At 42.8% G+C, this 20,958-nt stretch overlaps 1 protein-coding gene across 1 annotated transcript in view; it reads left to right on the top strand.

The window, feature by feature from the left end:
• Positions 1–20,958, top strand: part of MUS81 (MUS81 structure-specific endonuclease subunit) — a 491,008-nt gene that overhangs the window by 245,086 nt on the left and 224,964 nt on the right. The window contains 1 exon segment of the mRNA XM_053689244.1: positions 10,802–10,941. Within this exon segment, the coding sequence (XP_053545219.1) occupies positions 10,802–10,941 (140 nt within the window).

The raw sequence follows: 20,958 nt of genomic DNA, 5'->3' as shown, positions 1-20,958 counted from the left end.
TGGCTTTCTCTTGTTAAGTGTATCCAGTCCACGGATCATCCATTACTTGTGGGATATTCTCCTTCCCAACAGGAAGTTGCAAGAGGATCACCCACAGCAGAGCTGCTATATAGCTCCTCCCCTAACTGTCATATTCAGTCATTCTCTTGCAAGCCTCAACAAAGATGGAGGTCGTAAGAGGAGTGTGGTGTTTTATACTTAGTTTATTCTTCAATCAAAAGTTTGTTATTTTTAAATGGTGCCGGAGTGTACTGTTTATCTCAGGCAGTATTTAGAAGAAGAATCTGCCTGCGTTTTCTATGATCTTAGCAGAAGTAACTAAGATCCATGGCTGTTCTCACATATTCTGAGGAGTGAGGTAACTTCAGAGAGGGAATGGCGTGCAGGTTTTCCTGCAATAAGGTATGTGCAGTTAATATTTTTCTAGGGATGGAATTTGCTAGAAAATGCTGCTGATACCGAACTAATGTAAGTAAAGCCTTAAATGCAGTGATAGCGACTGGTATCAGGCTTATTAATAGAGATACATACTCTTATAAAAATGTAATATAAAACGTTTGCTGGCATGTTTAATCGTTTTTATATGTATTTGGTGATAAAACTTATTAGGGCCTAGTTTTTTTCCACATGGCTGGCTTGAATTTTGCCTAGTAACAGTTTCCTTAGGCTTTCCACTGTTGTAATATGAGTGGGAGGGGCCTTTTTAGTGCTTTTCTGTGCAGATAAAAATACTGACAGAGACATTCAGCTTCCCTCTGCATGATCCAGGACATCTCTCGAGTGCTCAAAAGGCTTCAAAGTCGTTTTTGAGGGAGGTAAAAAGCCACAGTAGAGCTGTGGCAGTTGTTGTGACTGTTTGAAAAAACGTTTTTGTCATTTATTATTCTGTTTTTGGTATTAAGGGGTTAATCATCCATTTGCAAGTGGGGGCAATGCTCTGCTAACTTGTTAAATACACTGTAAAAATTTCGTTAGTGTAACTGCCTTTTTTCACTGTTATTTCAAATTTTGACAAAATTTGTGTTTCTTAAAGGTGCAGTAACGTTTTTTTATATTGCTTGTAAACTTGTTTAAAGTGTTTTCCAAGCTTGCTAGTCTCATTGCTAGTCTGTTTAAACATGTCTGACACAGAGGAAACTACTTGTTCATTATGTTTGAAAGCCATGGTGGAGCCCCATAGGAGAATGTGTACTAAATGTATTGTTTTCACCTTAAACAGTAAAGATCAGTCTTTAACTATAAAAGAAATATCACCAGAAGATTCTGACGAGGGGGAAGTTATGCCGACTAACTCTCCCCACGTGTCAGACCCTTCGCCTCCCTCTCAGGGGATGCACGCTAATATGGCGCCAATTACATCAGGGACGCCCATAGCAATTACCTTGCAGGACATGGCTGCAATCATGAATAATACCCTGTCAGAGGTATTATCCAGGTTGCCTGAATTAAGAGGCAAGCGCGATTGCTCTGGGGTTAGGAGAAATACAGAGCGCGCAGATGCTGTAAGGGCCATGTCTGATACTGCGTCACAATATGCAGATCATGAGGACGGAGAGCTTCAGTCTGTGGGTGACATCTCTGATTCGGGGAAACCTGATTCAGAGATTTCTAATTTTAAATTTAAAGTGGAGGTAAAGTTAAGTATATCTCACAATATACTAACACTTATCATCCACATTTAATATGAGTTTCATTCATCAATTTTTTAAATTTTAATTATAAATCAAGTTATTGCCGTTTTTAATCACAATTTTTTGCTATTGAAATTCAACCCGTAAAATATATATTTTTTTCCCCTATGGTCACGTTTTTTTGCAAGCCTATTGAAATGCTGGCCGTTAGGCGGCCGTCAAATAACGTCATCCGCCTCATATGGTATGCGCATGCGTTACTCATCTTTTGGACTTCATGCCCCAGAAGTCTGTGCGGTTGAGCTGACCTCAGAAATACACGCTGACAGCTGCTCAGCACTATGCCGAGGGCACGGAGAGGCAACAAGTGAATTAAAAATAAAAGTTGGAGCCGCAGTGAGCTAAGGGGAAAGCGGCTAACAATTATAAGCCCGGGGAATTTAGAGACAAGTGGCTGGGGATTTGTGAATGTGTTAACACATATGCACATGCGCAGTGCGAGGGATACTCGTGAATGCGCATTGTTGGTTCTCTATGCCATCGACACAGTAAAACAAGGAAATGGCTGTTGGGAGGAGTCAGGGACCAAACGGTAGGGAAAAATACAATTTATTTATTATATATTTATATAATCCTTTGGGGAAAATTAGTTAGTGACTAAGTTATTTAGACTATGAGTAACTTATTAGAGTATACATATTTGTAAAACTTTACCTTCACTTTAAGCTTGAGAACCTCAGTGTGTTGCTTGGGGAGGTATTAGCTGCTCTGAATGACTGTAACACAGTTGCAGTACCAGAGAAATTGTGTAGGCTGGATAAATACTATGCGGTGCCGGTGTGTACTGATGTTTTTCCTATACCTAAAAGGCTTACAGAAATTATTAGCAAGGAGTGGGATAGACCGGGTGTGCCTTTTTCCCCACCTCCTATATTTAGAAAAATGTTTCCAATAGACGCCACTACACGGGACTTATGGCAGACGGTCCCTAAGGTGGAGGGAGCAGTTTCTACTTTAGCAAAGCGTACTACTATCCCGGTTGAGGACAGTTGTGCTTTTTCAGATCCAATGGATAAAAAATTGGAGGGTTACCTTAAGAAAATGTTTATTCAACAAGGTTTTATTTTACAGCCCCTTGCATGCATTGCGCCTGTCACGGCCGCGGCGGCATTCTGGTTTGAGGCCCTGGAAGAGGCCATCCATACAGCTCCATTGACTGAAATTATTGACAAGCTTAGAACACTTAAGCTAGCTATCTCATTTGTTTCTGATGCCATTGTTCATTTGACTAAACTAACGGCTAAGAATTCCGGATTCGCCATCCAAGCGCGTAGGGCGCTATGGCTTAAATCCTGGTCAGCTGACGTGACTTCGAATTCTAAATTACTCAACATTCCTTTCAAGGGGCAGACCTTATTCGGGCCTGGTTTGAAGGAAATTATTGCTGACATTACTGGAGGTAAGGGTCATACCCTTCCTCAGGACAGGGCCAAAGCAAAGGCCAAACAGTCTAATTTTCGTGCCTTTCGAAATTTCAAGGCAGGTGCAGCATCAACTTCCTCCGCTTCAAAACAAGAGGGAACTTTTGCTCAATCTAAGCGGGCCTGGAAACCTAACCAGTCCTGGAACAAAGGCAAGCAGGCCAGAAAGCCTGCTGCTGCCTCTAAGACAGCATGAAGGAACGGCCCCCTATCCGGCGACGGATCTAGTAGGGGGCAGACTTTCTCTCTTCGCCCAGGCGTGGGCAAGAGATGTTCAGGATCCCTGGGCGTTGGAGATCATATCTCAGGGATATCTTCTCTACTTCAAAGCTTCCCCTCCACAAGGGAGATTTCATCTTTCAAGGCTATCTGCAAATCAGATAAAGAAAGAGGCATTCCTACGCTGTGTGCAAGACCTCCTAGTTATGGGAGTGATCCATCCAGTTCCGCGGACGCAACAAGGACAGGGTTTTTATTCAAATCTGTTTGTGGTTCCCAAAAAAGAGGGAACCTTCAGACCAATTTTGGATCTAAAGACAAATTCCTCAGAGTTCCATCTTTCAAATGGAAACTATTCGGACCATCCTACCCATGATCCAAGAAGGTCAGTACATGACCACAGTGGACTTAAAGGAGGCCTACCTTCACATACCGATTCACAAAGATCATCGGTTTCTAAGGTTTGCCTTTCTAGACAGGCATTACCAATTTGTAGCTCTTCCCTTCGGGTTGGCTACAGCCCCGAGAATGTTTACAAAGGTTCTGGGCTCACTTCTGGCGATTCTAAGACCGCGAGGCATATAGCGGTGGCTCTGTATCTAGACGACATCCTGATATAGGCGTCAAGCTTTCAAGTTGCCACGTCTCATACAGAGATAGTTCTGGCATTTCTGAGGTCGCACGGGTGGAAAGTGAACAAGGAAAAGAGTTCTCTATCCCCACTCACAAGAGTCTCCTTCTTAGGGACTCTTATAGATTCTGTAGAAATGAAAATTTACCTGACGGAGTCCAGGTTATCAAAACTTCTAAATGCTTGCCGTGTTCTTCACTCCATTCCGCGCCCTTCGGTAGCTCAGTGTATGGAGGTAATCGGCTTAATGGTAGCGGCAATGGACATAGTGCCATTTGCGCGCCTTCATCTCAGACCGCTGCAATTATGCATGCTGATTCAGTGGAATGGGGATTACACAGATTTGTCCCCTCTGCTAAATCTGGATCAAGAGACCAGAGATTCTCTTCTCTGGTGGTTGTCTCGGGTACACCTGTCCAAGGGTATGACCTTTCGCAGGCCAGATTTGACAATTGTAACAACAGATACCAGCCTTTTAGGTTGGGGTGCAGTCTGGAATTCCCTGAAGGCACAGGGATTGTGGACTCAGGTGGTTTCTAACAAGAATATCAATCAAGAGATTGTTGTTCCATCATTGTGTCCTAATCCTTCTTCAAAGAAGGAACGTCTTTTACATAATCTGGACGTAGTCCGTGCCTTGAAGTTTTACTTACAAGCTACTAAGAATTTTCGTCAAACATCTTCCCTGTTTGTCGTTTACTCTGGACAGAGGAGAGGTCAAAAAGCTTCGGCAACCTCTCTTTCCTTTTGGCTTCGGAGCGTAATACGCCTAGCCTATGAGACTGCTGGACAGCAGCCCCCTGAAAGGATTACAGCTCATTCTACTAGAGCTGTGGCTTCCACCTGGGCCTTCAAAAATGAGGCCCCTGTTGAACAGATTTGCAAGGCTGCGACTTGGTCTTCGCTTCACACTTTTTCAAAATTTTACAAATTTGATACTTTTGCTTCTTCTGAGGCTGTGTTTGGGAGAAAGGTTCTTCAGGCAGTGGTTCCTTCCGCTTAATAGTGCCTTGTCCCTCCCATCATCCGTGTACTTTAGCTTTGGTTTTTGTATCCCACAAGTAATGGATGATCCGTGGACTGGATACACTTAACAAGAGAAAACATAATTTATGCTTACCTGATAAATTTATTTCTCTTGTAGTGTATCAAGTCCACAGCCCGCCCTGTCCTTTTAAGGCAGGTCTAAATTTTAATTAAACTACATTCACCACTGCACCCTATGGTTTCTCCTTTCTCTGTTTGTTTTCGGTCGAATGACTGGATATGACAGTTAGGGGAGGAGCTATATAGCAGCTCTGCTGTGGGTGATCCTCTTGCAACTTCCTGTTGGGAAGGAGAATATCCCACAAGTAATGGATGATCCGTGGACTGGATACACTACAAGAGAAATAAATTTATCAGGGAAGCATAAATTATGTTTTTCCTCCCCTTAAAGGCATAGGGTCCCATTAAGATTCTTTATGGTTAGAGAATTAGGGTTAATCGTTTTTATGTTACAGGGTTAATGAGGACAGCAGTCTGTTTATATGCCTTCTGTCTTACCCTATCTCTTGTCTTGTTTTTTTGCTCTTAAAGTGACAGTGTTCATGTTTGAGTTTGATTTTATTTTTAAAATCATTGAATATATGTTTTTAAAGCCTCATGTCTCTCAGGATGATGCTGTTTGGTCGGTGCCACAGTTTTTTCCTCAAATGTCCCAAGCCCTTGTTTTAGGGCGTCACATGCAGTGTCCTGCAGTTCCTCTCAATCTCCTGGGGGAGTTGTTTTGCTTGCAGATTGTAGCCCCAACATTTTTTTGTGGTATCTGTGGCATTATTTGCATTACTTATATTAGGGAAATTGCAAGAGGAATTTTTGAATTTCAAGTAGTAAGGTTTCTGTACCACCTGCAGCTACGTTGTTCATTTTCCTCATAGGTCAAATGAGGAGGATACGTCAGTAGCCTCTGAGAGTGAAATCTCGGATTCGGACAGTATAATTCCTTATTCTGAGGCTGAAGTAGTACCTTCAGATTTAAGCCTGAACACCTTTGTGTATGTTAAAGAAGGTTTTGACTATTTGGAATGACTATGATAAGAGAATCTAATTAATTTTACAAATGCTAGCATTCCTCTGTGGAAGTTTTTCCTGTTCCAGACCGTGCTAGGTGATCCTAGGTTATCCACTTTGGCTAAGAGTACCACTATTCCCATAGAGGATAGTTGTTCTTTTGAGGATGGAGACATTTCTAAAGAAGATGTATGTCCACCAAGGCCTCCAATGGCAACTTTTGGTGTGTATTGCCTCTGTCTCCAGTGCGGCAGCCTACTGGTTTGATGCCTTGTCTGATTCTATTCAGACAGATACGCTTCTTGAGGAGATCCGGGACAGGATTACGGCGCTTAAATTAGCCAATTCCTTTATCCCGGATGTTTCCTTACAAGTCATTTAGTTGGGAGCAAAAATGTCTGGTTTTGCGGTTCTAGCCCGCAGACCCTTATGGTTGAAGTCCTGGTCGGCGGATGTGCCATCTAAATCCAAGCTCTTGGCGATTTCTTACAAGGGTAAGATCTTGTTTGGGCCTGGCTTGGCTGAGATTATTTCTGATATACTGGAGGAAAGGGATCTTTTCTTCCTCAGGATAAGAAGAGTAAGCAGACAGGACGTTGCAGTGATTTTTGTTCCTTTTGTATTTTAAATGTAGACTTTCCCCTTCCTTTGCCAAGCAGGATCAATCCAAGCCTTCCTTGAAGCCTGGTCAGTCTGGGAACAAGGGGAAGCAGTCTAGGAAACCAGCAACTGATTCCAAGTCTGCATGAAGGGTTGGCCCCCGATCCGGGAGCAGATGAAGTAGGGGGCAGACTTTTTCAATTCGCTCAAGCCTGGGTGCGAGATGTTCTGGATCCCTAGGCGGTGGACATCAGATCCCTGGGGTACAAAATAGAATTCAAGACTTTCCCTTCCAGGGGCAGTTTTCTTCTCTCAAGATTATCTGTAGACCAGATAAAGAGAGAGGCATTCTTAAATTGTGTCAAGGAACTTTCTGCCCTGGAAGTAATAGTTCCAGTTCCTCTGCAGGAACGGGGTCTGGGATTCTTCTCAAATCTGTTTGTGATTTTTGATCTGAAATGTCTAATCAAGCTCCTCAGAGTACCATCCTTCAAGATGGATATTATATGTTCCATTCTTCCCTTGGTCCAAGAGAGTCAATTCATGACAACCATAGACCTAAAGAATGCATACCTCATGTTCCCATTCACAAGGGCTTCCTTTCGGCCTTGCCACAGCTTCCAGAATTTTCTCAAAGGCATTGGGGACTTTATTGGCAGTCATCCGGTGTTGGGGCATTGCAATGGGGCCATATCTGGATGATATTCTGGTTCAGGCGTTGTCCTTTCAACAAGCAAACTCTCATATGGAGACTTTCTTGTCTTTTGTTCGCTCCCATGGATGGAATGTGAATCTGTGAAAAAGTTCTCTGGTTCCAGCTACAAGAGTAGTGTTCTTGGGCACCATAATAGTTTCTCTATTTATGAAAATATTCCTACTGAGGTCAGAAAATACAAGATTTTCTACTCTTGCCTTGCCCTTCAGTCCTCTCCTCGGCCATCAGGGGCTCTATGTATGGAGGTAGTTGGTCAGATGGAAGCTTCCATGGACATCATATTGTTCGCTCGGTTCCATCTTAGAGCGCTGCAGTTATGCATGCTAAGATGATGAAACAGGGATTATGCGGGTCTGTATCCGTGAATAGATCTGGATTAGGCGACAAGAGACTCTCTTCAGTGGTGGTTGTCTCTGGAACCTCTCCCAGGGTACTTGCTTCCGCAGACCTTCTTGGGTGATTGTGACCACGGATGCCAGCCTGCTGGGTTGGGGAGCGGTCTGGGGCTCGTTGAAGGCTCAGGATCTTTAGACTCAGGAGGAGTCAGTTCTCCCCATAAACATCCTGGAGCTGAGGGCGATCTTCGATGCTCTACTGGCATGGCCTCAGTTAGCTTTAGCCTGGTTTTTCAGGTTCCAGTCGGTCAACATAACCTCGGTTGCGTACATCAACCACCAGGGAGGAACTCTGAGTTCCTTGGCCATGACAGAGGTGACCGAATTATTCAGTGGGCAGAGACCCACAACTGCGGTTTATCGGTGAGCCACATGCCAGGAGTGGACAATTGGGAAGCGGATTTTCTGAGCCGACAGATTTTTCATCCCGGGAAGTGGGAGCTCCATCCGTAGGGGTTCTCCAGCTTGTCCTTCAAGTGGGAGCGGCTGGAGCTGGATCTGCTTTCGGCAGAATGCCAAGCTTCCGAAGTACGGTTCGAGGTCAAGAGACCCTCAGGCTGTCCTTATACATACCATGGTGGTAACTTGTATATTCAGTCTAGAATACCTGTTTTTCCCCGTTCGCTCTACTTTCACGAGTCCTTGCTCGGAGATTCTCATAGCACCGGGGTGCCCTCGCAAGATCTGGTATGCAGTCCTAGTGGAAATGTCATCTTTTCCATCCTGGAGACTACCTCTGAGGAGGGATCTTCTACTTCAGGGTCCTTTCATTCATCCAAGTTCTCGTTTCTCTGAAGCTGACTGCTTGGAGATTGAACGCTTATTTTTATCTAAGTGCGGGTTCTCAGAACCGGTCATTGAGACCTTGTTCCAGGCTCATTAGCCTGTGACAAGATGGATTTTCCAAAAGGTATGGCGTAAAAATCTGTATTGGTGTGAATCCAGAGGCTACTTTTGGAGTAGAGTCAGGACTATTAAGATTTTGTCTTTCTCCAGGAGGGTCTGGAGAAGGGTTTGTCAATTGCCTTTTCTTCTGCTCTCAGAGACTCGGAACTCTCTGTCATTACCCTTTCTTTATCTTTCCTTCTGATAAGGTGTTTTTGCGTACTAAGTTAGGTGTTCTTCCTAAAGTTGTTTCGGACAGGAATATTTATCAGGATATGGTTGTTCCTTCTTTGTGTCCTAATCCTTCTCATAAGGAGCGTTTGCTGCACAACCTAGATGTGGTGCATGCGCTGATATCTACTTGCAGGCGACTAAGGACTGTCGCCAGTCTTCTGCTTTGTTTGTCTGTTTCTCTGGGAACCGTAAGGGTCAAAAAGCTATGGCTACTTTCTCTTGTTAAGTGTATTCAGTCCACGGGTCATCATTACTTATGGAATATATTCCCTTCCCAACAGGAAGTTGCAAGAGGATCACCCAAGCAGAGTTGCTATATAGCTCCTCCCCTCACATGTCCTATTCAGTCATTCTCTTGCAACTCAACTAGTTAGGAGGTTGTGAGAAGTCTGTAGAGCTTTGGTATTGGTATCCCATAAGTAATGATGACCCGTGGACTGAATACACTTAACAAGAGAAAACATAATTTATGCTTACCTGATAAATTTATTTCTCTTGTAGTGTATTCAGTCCACGGCCCGCCCTGTCTTTTTAAGGCAGTTCTAAATTTTAATTAATACTCCAGTCACCACTGCACCCTATAGTTTCTCCTTTCTCGTCTAGTTTCGGTCGAATGACTGAATATGACATGTGAGGGGAGGAGCTATATAGCAACTCTGCTTGGGTGATCCTCTTGCAACTTCCTGTTGGGAAGGGAATATATTCCATAAGTAATGATGACCCATGGACTGAATACCCTACAAGAGAAATAAATTTATCAGGTAAGCATAAATTATGTTTTCGCTCTGGCTGAAGAGTATAATCGTTTGGCCTATGAAACTGCTGGACAGCAGCCTCCTGAGAGAATCATGCTCATTCCACAAGGGCTGTTTCTTCCTCATGGACATACAAAAATTAAAGGGACAGTCTACACCAGAATTTGTATTGTTTTAAAAGATAGATAATCCCTTTATTACCCATTTCCCAGTTTTGCATAACCAACACAGTTATAATAATATACTTTAAACCTCTGTGATTATCTTGTATCTAAGCCTCTGCAAACTGCCCCTTTTTTCAGTACTTTTGACAGACTTGCAGTCTAGCCAATCAGTGCCTGCTCCCAGATAACTTCTCGTGCACGAGCACAGTTATCTATATAAAATACGTGAACTAACACCCTCTTGTGGTGAAAAACTGTTAAAATGCAATCTGAAAGAGGTGGGCTTCAAGGTCTAAGAAATTAGCATATGAACCTCCTAGGTTAAGCTTTCAACTAAGAATACCAAGAGAACAAAGCAAAATTGGTGATAAAAGTAAATTGGAAAATTGTTTAAAATTACATGCTCTATCTGAATCATGAAAGTTTATTTTGGCCTAGACTGTCCCTTTAAGCTTATGTTGAACAGATTTGGAAGACTCCAACTTGGTCCTCTCTACATACTTTTTCAAAATTTGATACTTTTGCCTCTGCTGAGGGTTTTTCAAGCAGTGGTGCCTTTTTATTATAGGTTACCTGTCTTGTCCCTCCCTTATCATCTGAGTCCTCTAGCTTGAGTATTGATTCCCAACAGTAATTGATGATGATCCTTGGACTCACCGTGTCATTAGAAAGAAAACAAAATTTATGCTTCCCTGATAAAAAATTTATTTCTTGACACAGTGAGTCCACGGCCCGCCCTGTTTTTTCAGACAGTTTTTTGTTATATAAACCTCAGGCACCTTGTGTTGCTTCCTTTCTCTCCTTTCCTTTCGTCGAATGACTGGGGATTGTGGGTAGGGAGGTGATATTTAACAGCCTTGCCTTGGTGCTCTTTGCCTCCTCCTGCTGGCCAGGAGTGATATTCCCAACAGTAATTGATGATGATCTGTGTCAAGAAAGAAAGAAATTTATCAGGTAAACATACATTTTTTTAAAAAATTTTTTTCAAATCTCATTTAGAGCTACAACTTTCATTACCTCTTGATCTCTGATATTTCAGGGCCAGATGCTCCAATACATTCTCTTCCAAGCAGCACATCATCTGCAGATGGTCGCAAGCTCAGAGCACCCTCGCCCCTCTCCATCCCTCTTGCTTTAGAAGCACCGCAGCCGAGTCATGGACAGGGACCCTCCCCAACGGTAAGTGAGCCATCAGCCAAGGTGAGCCAGGAATAGCCCACATAATCTGAAAAAAATCATATAGAAATATTTTCACAGAATATAATTTCCTTCCCACGGCAGGGAGAGTCCATGGCATTTATTCATAACTGTTAGGAATATCAACACCTGGCCACCAGGAGGAGGCAAAGACACCCCAACCAAAAGGCTATAAATATCCCCCCCAGTCATTCTTTGCTTTTCGTCACTAGAGGAGGATGGCAGAGAAAGTGTTAGAACAAAGAAGATAGTCCCTTAATGGGTATTTCCCCCTCAAGAGAGGACTGGGGTATTGGAGTAACCATTTAAATCTCTGTGAGAGTAGTGGTGATTGTTAGATCCAGATGTGTCAGGGAGCGTTCTCTGTATAGACATCTGGATATTTAAGCTAACTACCCCATGGTAACCAGTGTTGACGAGTTACACCGTTTGTCCCTTTTCTCCACTCACGTCCCTGTCAGAGGAAGAAGAAATCTCACACCTTGATACGCTGTGTGTGCTCCACAGCATGGATCCTGAGGGGTAAGTCCCTTCATTTATTATCATAGGGGATGTGCTTTTACACTCCTAGGGAGAACATGTGGATTGAGGCACAGTGTGATGACCATTATGGATCTGAGGACAAGACCTCAATAGTTGAGGTTATTATTCAGAGCATTTGGGGACATGTACTGCTTAGTTCCTTAGCAAAGTTTTTTTTTATTGGGCTTAGGGGTCCCTCATGGCAAATGGAAGCAGGATGGTACTTTTACTTTTATTTCGCGCTTAACATTTAATTTCTTTTGCACGCTTGGACCAGTAGTGGGGGCAGGCTTAACTTGCGCCCCACATGACTGGCTTCATTTCCTCCTTCCTAGCGATTGCGGAGCTGTTCGCTTACCACATAGAGCCCTGTTGTGGTCTCAGGACACTCTACTATTAATTCAACTAGACTGAGCTACTGGGAGGTGGTGAGTAACCCAGCCTAGGGCGAGTAGAGGTGCCTCTGTATTCTGTGGACTTTTTTCCTTAGCTGTGCTGGGAACTGTTCCTTGCTATTGAGGACTCTGATGTTAACCCTTCTGAGAGTTCTGCAGCTGCGATTACTATTTCAAATAATTGTCTGTATTGTGAGGAGACTTTGGTTTGCCCTCCTGCTCAGTTTTGCTCTATCTGCCGAGGGGTCGTTTTAAAAGCTAGAAAAGGGGCTAGAAATGTTATGCCTTCTGATAAGTTAACCCCATCTGTCACTTCCACCAATCAGGACTCTGTTGTCCAGGAGATGCCTTTCCTCACTCCTCAACCCTGATGTAACCCTAACCCACAAGCAGTTCCCTGTGGCTCACTCGTGCCTCCTGCTGGAGGGTCTTTTTCCCAGCATATTTTTCCTCACATTACAATCTGCTATATCGGCGCCCCTAAGCTTCCCTCTCTAGGAAGCGTAAAAGAAAGGTCAAACATAGTCTTGCTAATTTTGGAGACATTCCTTCTCTTCAGTCAGAAATGTCTAACCTATCTCATTTTTCTGAGGATGAGCTAACCTCTTGTCACATCAGAGGGTGAATTCTCAGAAACAGAGACTTCAGAAGTTAAGGCCCCTGCTTCGGAGGAATCAAATTTCAGATTTAAAATTGAACATCTGTTTCCTTTTAAAAGAGGTATTAGCTACTTTGGAGGTTCCAGATGCTAGGCTTATGGAGGAACCTAAGATCCCTAAATTAGATAGGGTCTGTGAAGAAAAGAAGGCCTCTAGGACCTTTCCGGTACCAGTCCACATGGTAGTATTATCACGAGTGAATGGGAGAGGATTGGAAATCCTTTTTCTCCCTCTTCAACTTTTATTGACTTCAACTATCCTGACTCCCATCTGGAACTGTGGATCTCCATTCTTAGGGTAGACGGAGCCATTTAGTACTCTTGCAAAGTGTACTACCATCCCTTTGGAGGACAGCTCTTCCTTTAAGGATCCTATGGATAAAAAAATTGGAGAGCTACTTGAGAAAAATGTTCCAACATATGGGATTTCTTTTTCAACCAGCAGCTGCGGTGTCCGCTGTACCGGACGCAGACACTTATTGGTGTGACTACTTGTCAGAGTTAATTGAAGTCGAATCCTCTCTGGAGGAGATTCAGGACAGAATCAAGGCTCTAAGGATAGCCAATTCATTTAACTGTGATGCTAATATGCAGATTGTTTGTTTGAATGCCAAAGCTTCAGGGTTTGAGGTCCTAGCACGCAGTTGAAGTCTTGGTGTGCTGATATACTCTACAAATCCAGACTTCCTTCCTTACCTTTTAAAGGGAAGGTTTTATTTGGCCCTGGACTGGATTTCATAATTTCCACCGTTACAGGGGGAAAGGGTTCTTTCCTCCCCCAAGATAAGAAAGCAAGTCCCAAGGGTCGTCAGTCAGCTAATATTCATTCCTTTCAGTCAGACAAGACCCAGGGGACCCAATCTGCCTCCGAGCAGTCCAAGGGTACTTGAAAGCCTTCACAGTCTTGGAACAAATCCAAATAAGTCCAAAAAAGAAAAAAGAAAGTTCGCTAGGCACCTCAAACTTAAATAAAAGTAAACTTTATTGTAACAAAATTAAAACACATAGAGAGAGGGGATAAGACACCCCTATTATTAAACAGTCTGTTTAATAATAGGGGTGTCTTATCCCCTCTCTCTATGTGTTTTAATTTTGTTACAATAAAGTTTACTTTTATTTAAGTTTGAGGTGCCTAGCGAACTTTCTTTTCTCTTTTTTGGACTTTCTTTTGCCACTGCTAGGCACCTAGCTGCATTGCCCGCTGGATTACAGACCAAGGAGATACCTGATTGAGGCAATTTTTTACCCGAAAGCAAAGATTCCCTACACCCGGTGCAGATCACGATCACTCTTCTATACAAGACCGGAGACAGGTAGCCCCATTGGATTGCGGAGTCTGCTGTGAAAACTCCCTCCGGACCAGTTGAATTGCATCAGAGGCTCGGCTTCCTATGAGGACCAATCCGCAAGGAGGATTGAGACACGCCCAAGTCTCAGACACTTCCAGGCTGTTGGAGAAGGCGTTTGCTCCGCAAATGGTGGACGGGCTGGTGCCGGTTAAAGCTCGCTCAATATCTAGACGCTCCCAGGCTGCCGGAGAAGACGCTTGGTCCGCGGATGGTGGACGGGCCGGTGCCCGGTAAAGCACGGCAGCCGGTGAGTGGTTCAAGCCTTCTTTTGGGACTGTCAAAGTTTGTGTATCGTAAGGGGCTACCTAGGTTTTGATATTGATCGTTGATATCTGTATTAGGAGCACCGGGAACAGAACAATATATTTATGAGTACTATTTTTGGGTTATCTATACTCAGGATTTCTTGCCTATACATACTGGGACTCATATAGGGCAATACATTGGTCTGTCCTTTGAACTGCAAGGAGTTGCAAATTTATTATATTAATTAATTAAAGTATACATTTTTTCATACAAAGAACATTTGCTCTTGCAGGATACAAAGTGCTACTTATGGCTACCCTGAATGTTTTATAAGTGATTTCATAGATTGAGACTCCCTCTTTTTTCTATTTACAAATCCAAATAAACCAAAGATCCGGGATCGGATCAGGTCGGGCGCAGGATGTGCAAGATCCTTAGGGGTTAGACGTTGTGTTCTAGGGATACAAAATAGGATTCAAATCTCATCCTCCCAGAGGCAGATTTATCTTTTCAAAAGAACCAGTTGATGATACCTAGGTATCCAACTATAGGGGGCGCTATTATAATGAAAAATTTGTAAATTAGCAATATTTAGTATACAACAAATGACAAGTAATATACAAACATATGACTCTTATTGATGGCAACTTAACTGAGTCCTTTTCAAGACCAGAGAAGAGAGCAGCCTTCCTAGATTGCGTTCGGGATCTTTCCTCCTTAGGAGTAATCATCCCGGTGCCTGCCTCACAAAGGGGTCTAGGCTTTTACTCAAACCTTTTTGTGGTTCCCAAGAAAGAGGGAACTTTCCACCCAATCCTAGACTTGAAATGTTTAAACAAGTTTCTCAGGGTTCCCTCCTTCAAAATTGAGACTATCAGGTCCATTATTCCCTTAATTCAGGTAGGACAGTTCATGACTATGATAAACCTAAAGGATGAATACCTTCTTGTCCCGATCCACAGGGACCATTTCCAGTTCCTGAGATTTGCTTTTCTGGATCAACACTTCCAGTTCATAGCACTTCCATTAGCTTAGCTACTGCTCCCAGAATATTTACAAAGGTTCTGAGAGCTCTTCTAGCTGTGACCAGATCTCAGGGTATCCTGTGGCTCCTTATCTTGGTTCAGGCTCCATCTTTTCTTTTGGCAAGAGTTCATTTGGACTCACCACTGAGTCTCCTTCGGGCTCATGGATTAAAGATAAATCTTGAAAAGAGTTCTCCTGTTCCCTCTACCAGAGTGTTTTTACTGGGTACTATAATAGACTCAGTATCCATGAGGATCTTTCTGACAGATCCTGGAGGTTCAGACTCATATCTTTTTCCTCCATTGGCTCTTCTACCTCGTCTATTGGCTTTCATCAAACAGAAGCAGGCCAGAGTGATTCTAATAGCTCCTTCCTGGCCGCGAAGGACCTGGTTTGCGGATCTAGTGGAGGTTAACTTATCGGAAGGACCTTCTAATGCAGGGCCCGTTCCTACATCAGAATCTTGATGGGGGTCAGCGACCGGAAGTGGGTGGAGTAAGTGCTGGAGCGCGAAGTAGCGTGGAGAGAAGCCGCTACCGTGAGCCGTTCCACCACCCGCTTTAGCTTGTGTCTCCTTGGGGCTGGGACAATGAAGCCTCGGAGCCCACTATCGGCTGGTACAGCAGAAGGAGGAGCAGCCGTTAGTCAAGCACAGACCCCCGTTCGAGCGCAAAAGGCTCAGTCGCTAGAGCCGCAGCCTGTGTCTCTGTGGTAGCAGTGGGGCAGTAAAGAGGTAGCTGTGAAGGGCGGAAAAGGTGCAGCTAAGTACCGGCCCGTGGAGCAGTTGGAAAACGTTGGACGGTCCTTGGGGTCTAACGGGCGTAACACAGAGGAAATTCCAAGGAGAAAAGGGCACGTTTGTGGTGCTGCAGGGAAAGTTTCCCAGGACCTCTGAGAGCAGATGCAGACACGGAGATATAGAGTGGAGTGAACCGCTCTGGTTCTATCAGGCTCTCAGAGATAGGAGGCTGTGCTGAATGGTTTTTACCCTGCTGAAGGAGTATTTGGAAAGCTGCAGTTCGGGTGGCGCCCAAGGATTTAAATAGTTACAACAGAGAAACATCTCTCCTCTGCCTGGTTCAGGGGAACGGAAAGCATCTCTGAAACCTGTAGAAGAATCATACTGAGTCAAGCCCTATACAGATAAGTAACAGCTACTAAATCAATTTTTTAAAGCTTGGTTTTTCTAATACCTCTAAGTATATACACGATATTATTAAGTCTGGGATAATTGTTACCACCAGCCCCCAAGTTATTTCTAGTCCCTGCTTGACTAAAGAGCAGAACTTAACCTAGTGAATCAGTTGTACAAAAAGGAAAATACTGGCTGGGACTAAATACAAGATCTGAGAAAGGGGTACGTGACTCTGGCAGCATATTATTGAGTTAAGCTAAGTTGCCAGTAATTCAAAGGAGCTGAAGTATACCAGCTAAAGGGAACAATAGTAAAGTATATAAGTGAGCCAAGAAGAATCAGGAAATTGGGACTATAATCAGCTACAAGATACTGTTAGTAACAACTGGTAAAGCATGATCCCAATTTTGCTTTAATTCTTATAAACCCAGGCTACATAGCTATAGGGATCCGGCTTACACTCCAAGGTTCTGATAGGGATATAGAGTACGCGTGTATGCCTTAGTCTTGGATAACATTGAAAGAGGCTGGCTATAATACACTGAGGCATCATTAAAGATCTGCATACTATACCGCCGTGTCAAATAAACACAGATAACCAAAGCAATACTATAGGACACCACGGTGATAAGAGTGGACTAAGATTTTTTTTCTCTTGGATGATGTTTAAAATCTTAATGCTGTGAAGGGAAAAATAACTGGTTAATACTGGACAATACTATAGACAGGTCCACGGTGTTAAATTCTTTATTGTACGGTTTGATTTTATGATTGTGTTAGCCTGCATATACAAAATCTGTTCATTACCAACGGTTTACTGGTGCGTTAGAGACCGTAAGGTCTAAAAGAATTAATGAGGAGGAATCAATGATTCAGTGAATAAGAACATATAAGCTGTTATGTAATTTTGTAGGGAGGGAGAGAGAGAGGGAGGGGGGAGAGAATTTGCTTTCTCCTCTTTCTCTCTCTTTTCCTCTTATCTTTACATGTACATATAGGGTTAACATAGAAGTTATTTGAATAAGTTGACTCACTAAGTATAAAGCATGTTATTGATCTGTTATAATGGTTTTTAACAAGGCAAGTCTGAACTTATGATCTTTCAAACTGTAATATTAAGAGTTGAAGTGTCTGGGCTGTACATGTATAGCCCCCTGTTTGGTGGAAGAGGGTTATCCACCAATAGCTTAGAGTGTAAAACTACAATTCTTTAATTATAAGTGTCTCTACTGAAGGAAAGTTTAAGGTGAAATTGTTCCTTTGAACCAAAGAGGGGCTAGATTTTTTTTTTTTTTCTCTAGCACCTGTGAGATTCAAGCTTAGCTGTTTGACATACTCTGTGGGAAGTGTAACTGACAGTTAAACAGGAACCTATCCTAAAAACAGTCAGAGTGTTTTTTTCTTTTTTTACACTAGTCACTGGACAGCACATTAGCACACATTCAACCACATCTAATCACTTTCTTTTTCCTAGTAGAATTATCCACTAGCACTCTTAGATACATCTGGTCACTTATCTACTTCAAGACACATAGTCACACTTGTCTTATATTTTTTTTTTTTTTTTTTTTTTCACCAGCACTCTAGGACTTATTTGTCCCGTTCTATACTTGTGAAAACACATAGTCACACACACCTTTTTTCTTTTTTTTTCTTTTTTTTTTTTTTTTTCTTTATTTTCCTCTCACAGTGCACATACAAGAACCATTGCAACACCATTTTGCAAAATTAGATGGATAGATTCCTGACTGGCCATAAAAGCATAGGTGAAAATATGCCTCCAAAGGTCAACGAAGGATAAAAAACCCAGAAGTAGTCTGGGCATAATAGAGTTAGACCAATCTGAGAAAAATCCTGCCTCAACTCAACAGATTGACACAGACAGTCTTGTTACACAAATTTCAGATATATTCTTACCTCAGTTTGATAGCTTAAAGAAAGAGTTAATGCTAATGTCTAATGAAATTAAACAGGTCTCACATAGGTTAACTGAGATGGAAGCTAGAATATCTGACATTGACGATCGCCAATTTAGCCAACAGTCAGCATTAGATGCTCAAACTAAATTAATGCACACACTTCAACTCCGGGTCGAAGACCTGGAAGACAGAGCCAGGAGAAATAATCTTAGATTTATAGGGTTTAATGACCCAATAGGACCTACTGATATAATGGATCTAATAGCCTTTCAGCTTCCCAAAGCATTAGGGTTCCCTATAGAACAATTACCTATTAAAATTGAGAGAGTTCACAGAGTGGGTCCCGCTATGTTAAAAGACGGTACTTCAAATCTACAGAGACCAATTATAGCTAAATTCCTGGATTTCCAGGATAAGTCCAAAATACTTATGCTATATCGGAAAAACTATCCTCTTGAATTCAATAATAAACAAATCTTAATTTTTCAGGACTTCTCCTTTGAGACAACATCTAGAAGGAAGGAGATGTCCCCTTTTTGCACACAGCTGATTGAATTAGGCATAAAAACTAATTTGATATACCCTGCCAAATTGAAAATTGTATATAAAGATGAGACGATTTTTTTTTTTTTTTAAATTCGTCTTTATTAGCAGGGAAAGATAATACATTCACAAGACATGATAGCGAGGCAAACAAGAGCGGTGCGCAGACCGCAGATTTAACCAATCTATACATATTTGACCAAGTTTGCGATGAGTTGCCTAGAGAAGTGGGTTTATCATAACATATAAGCAAAATGAATGCAGTATAGAGGCTTGTGTTTTTTTTTTTTTTTTTATCTATGTGAAGCAATCTCTCCCCATTTTTTGTTGAAGACATCAAAACAATTAAATTAAATTAACATATTAACAAATAAACAATGTTTAACCGTAGTTCCGGTCAACCCGCCCCCTAAAAGAGAAAAAAAAAAAAAAAAAAAAAAAAAAAAAAAGTTATATTAAAAAGGGGGTGGGGGAAGAAAGGAGTGGAGGGAAGATGGAGTGGGAAACAGGTAGGTAATGAGGTATCAAGGGAGGGGAATTGGGGGACGTGTGGTCCCCACCCGAACACCAAGCGGACGGGGTATTGCAGGATGTGAGGTATTATGATTCATTAGATTATTGCGTGTCAGGTTAGAACAACATTTCCTCCCGGAAAACCGCACCAGGGGTACCTATAGGGGGTTCCATGAGCTCCTGCCACTCACCTCTCAGGTTTGCTAGTTGCATAGATTCTAGCTGAACAAAGGGCCCAAGAATTTGTCGTTGCAGGGTAGGTTGTAAGGTCATAACAAAGGGCTTCCATTTTTTAAGGAAGGGTTGTAATCTAAGCTTAGTGTTAAGTTTAGTGTCATGCTGTTCCACGAAGAGCTGTTTCATCAGGCGAAGCCTGAACTGGGCTATTGTGGGTGGTTTTCTAGAAAGCCATCTCTCTAATATGCAGCTGCGGGCCAGGAGTGTACATAGGGTGAGAAGTTTGTGAAGCCGTTTATGCTCAGCCTCCCATCCAAAAACAAACACATTATTCACCCCTATTTCAATCTCAATTTTAAATGTGATTCTAAACCAGTGTTGTAATTGCCCCCAGAACTGTCTAATCTGCGGGCAAAGGAAAAAATAATGCTGTAGTGAAGGGGATCCTTCACTACATTTAACACATGCATCAGGCTGCTCAGGTTTCCATTTCGACAATCTGTGAGGGGTGATGTAGTCTCTGTGTAACATCCTGAGCTGGGATTCTCTAAGTGGTATTGCTAGTGTAGCTGATCTAGCTGTTTCTATGCTATCTGTTATGTTTTGTATCGTCAATGTCGGGGCAGTGTCTAATTGTAAGTTAGTAAGGATCTGTGTCTGTATAATGGGTTCTTTACGCTTTATTAGTTGTTTATAGAAGTCTGAAATTGAGAAACAACCCAGTTGAAACATGGTCTGAGAGACAGCAAAGGGAGACCTATTCCAGAAGTCCGTGTTAGCGAGCATGAGGCTCGAGACATAGTGCCGCACCTGCAAATATGCATAAAAGTGCTTGTTGGGAATGTCGAATTTGGTTTTGAGTTCTTGGAAAGATCTAACCGTGTGCAACAATGGGTCTACCACATCACCCACTGTCCCGAGTCCCAGAGATTTCCAAATATGGAAAGGTTTATATTCATTCCCTGCCGGGAAATCTGGGTTGCCTACGAGTGGCAGAAACTTTAAGGGGGGGTGAAGAATTCCCATATGTTTATGGATTAATTGCCACGCTCTCAGGGGGTCCTTATATAGGACACTGGAAGCTATGGATTGTGGAATGTCCTTCAGTGGGGCATAAGGGAGATATGCTAGAGCGATGGGAGCCAGATGCGCTTCTTCTAATGGGGCCACACAAAAGTGGGAGGTGCCCAGTTGCCAATCAGTTACCAATCTGGCTAGGGTCGCCCAATTATAAAGCTTTAAGTTGGGGATTCCCAGACCTCCACTGAGAAAGGGGAGCTGAAGCTTCTCCAGAGCTACGCGGGGCTTCCTACCTTTCCAGATGAAGGCGGACATAGCTTTGTTCCACATGGCCAAGTCGCCCTTGGTCATAAGGAAGGGCAGCATCAACAAAGGGTATAATATTTTCGGTAGTAGGGTCATCTTGACCAGGCTGACCCTGCCCGATAAACCCAGTGGGAGAGTGTTCCAGCTATGGAGTTGTGTGGCTAAGCTCTTACATCTCTCAGAAATGTTG

This window comes from Bombina bombina, chromosome 7 (assembly GCF_027579735.1).
Source record: "Bombina bombina isolate aBomBom1 chromosome 7, aBomBom1.pri, whole genome shotgun sequence".
NCBI lineage: Eukaryota > Metazoa > Chordata > Amphibia > Anura > Bombinatoridae > Bombina > Bombina bombina.
This window is presented reverse-complemented; position numbering and strand designations above follow the sequence as displayed.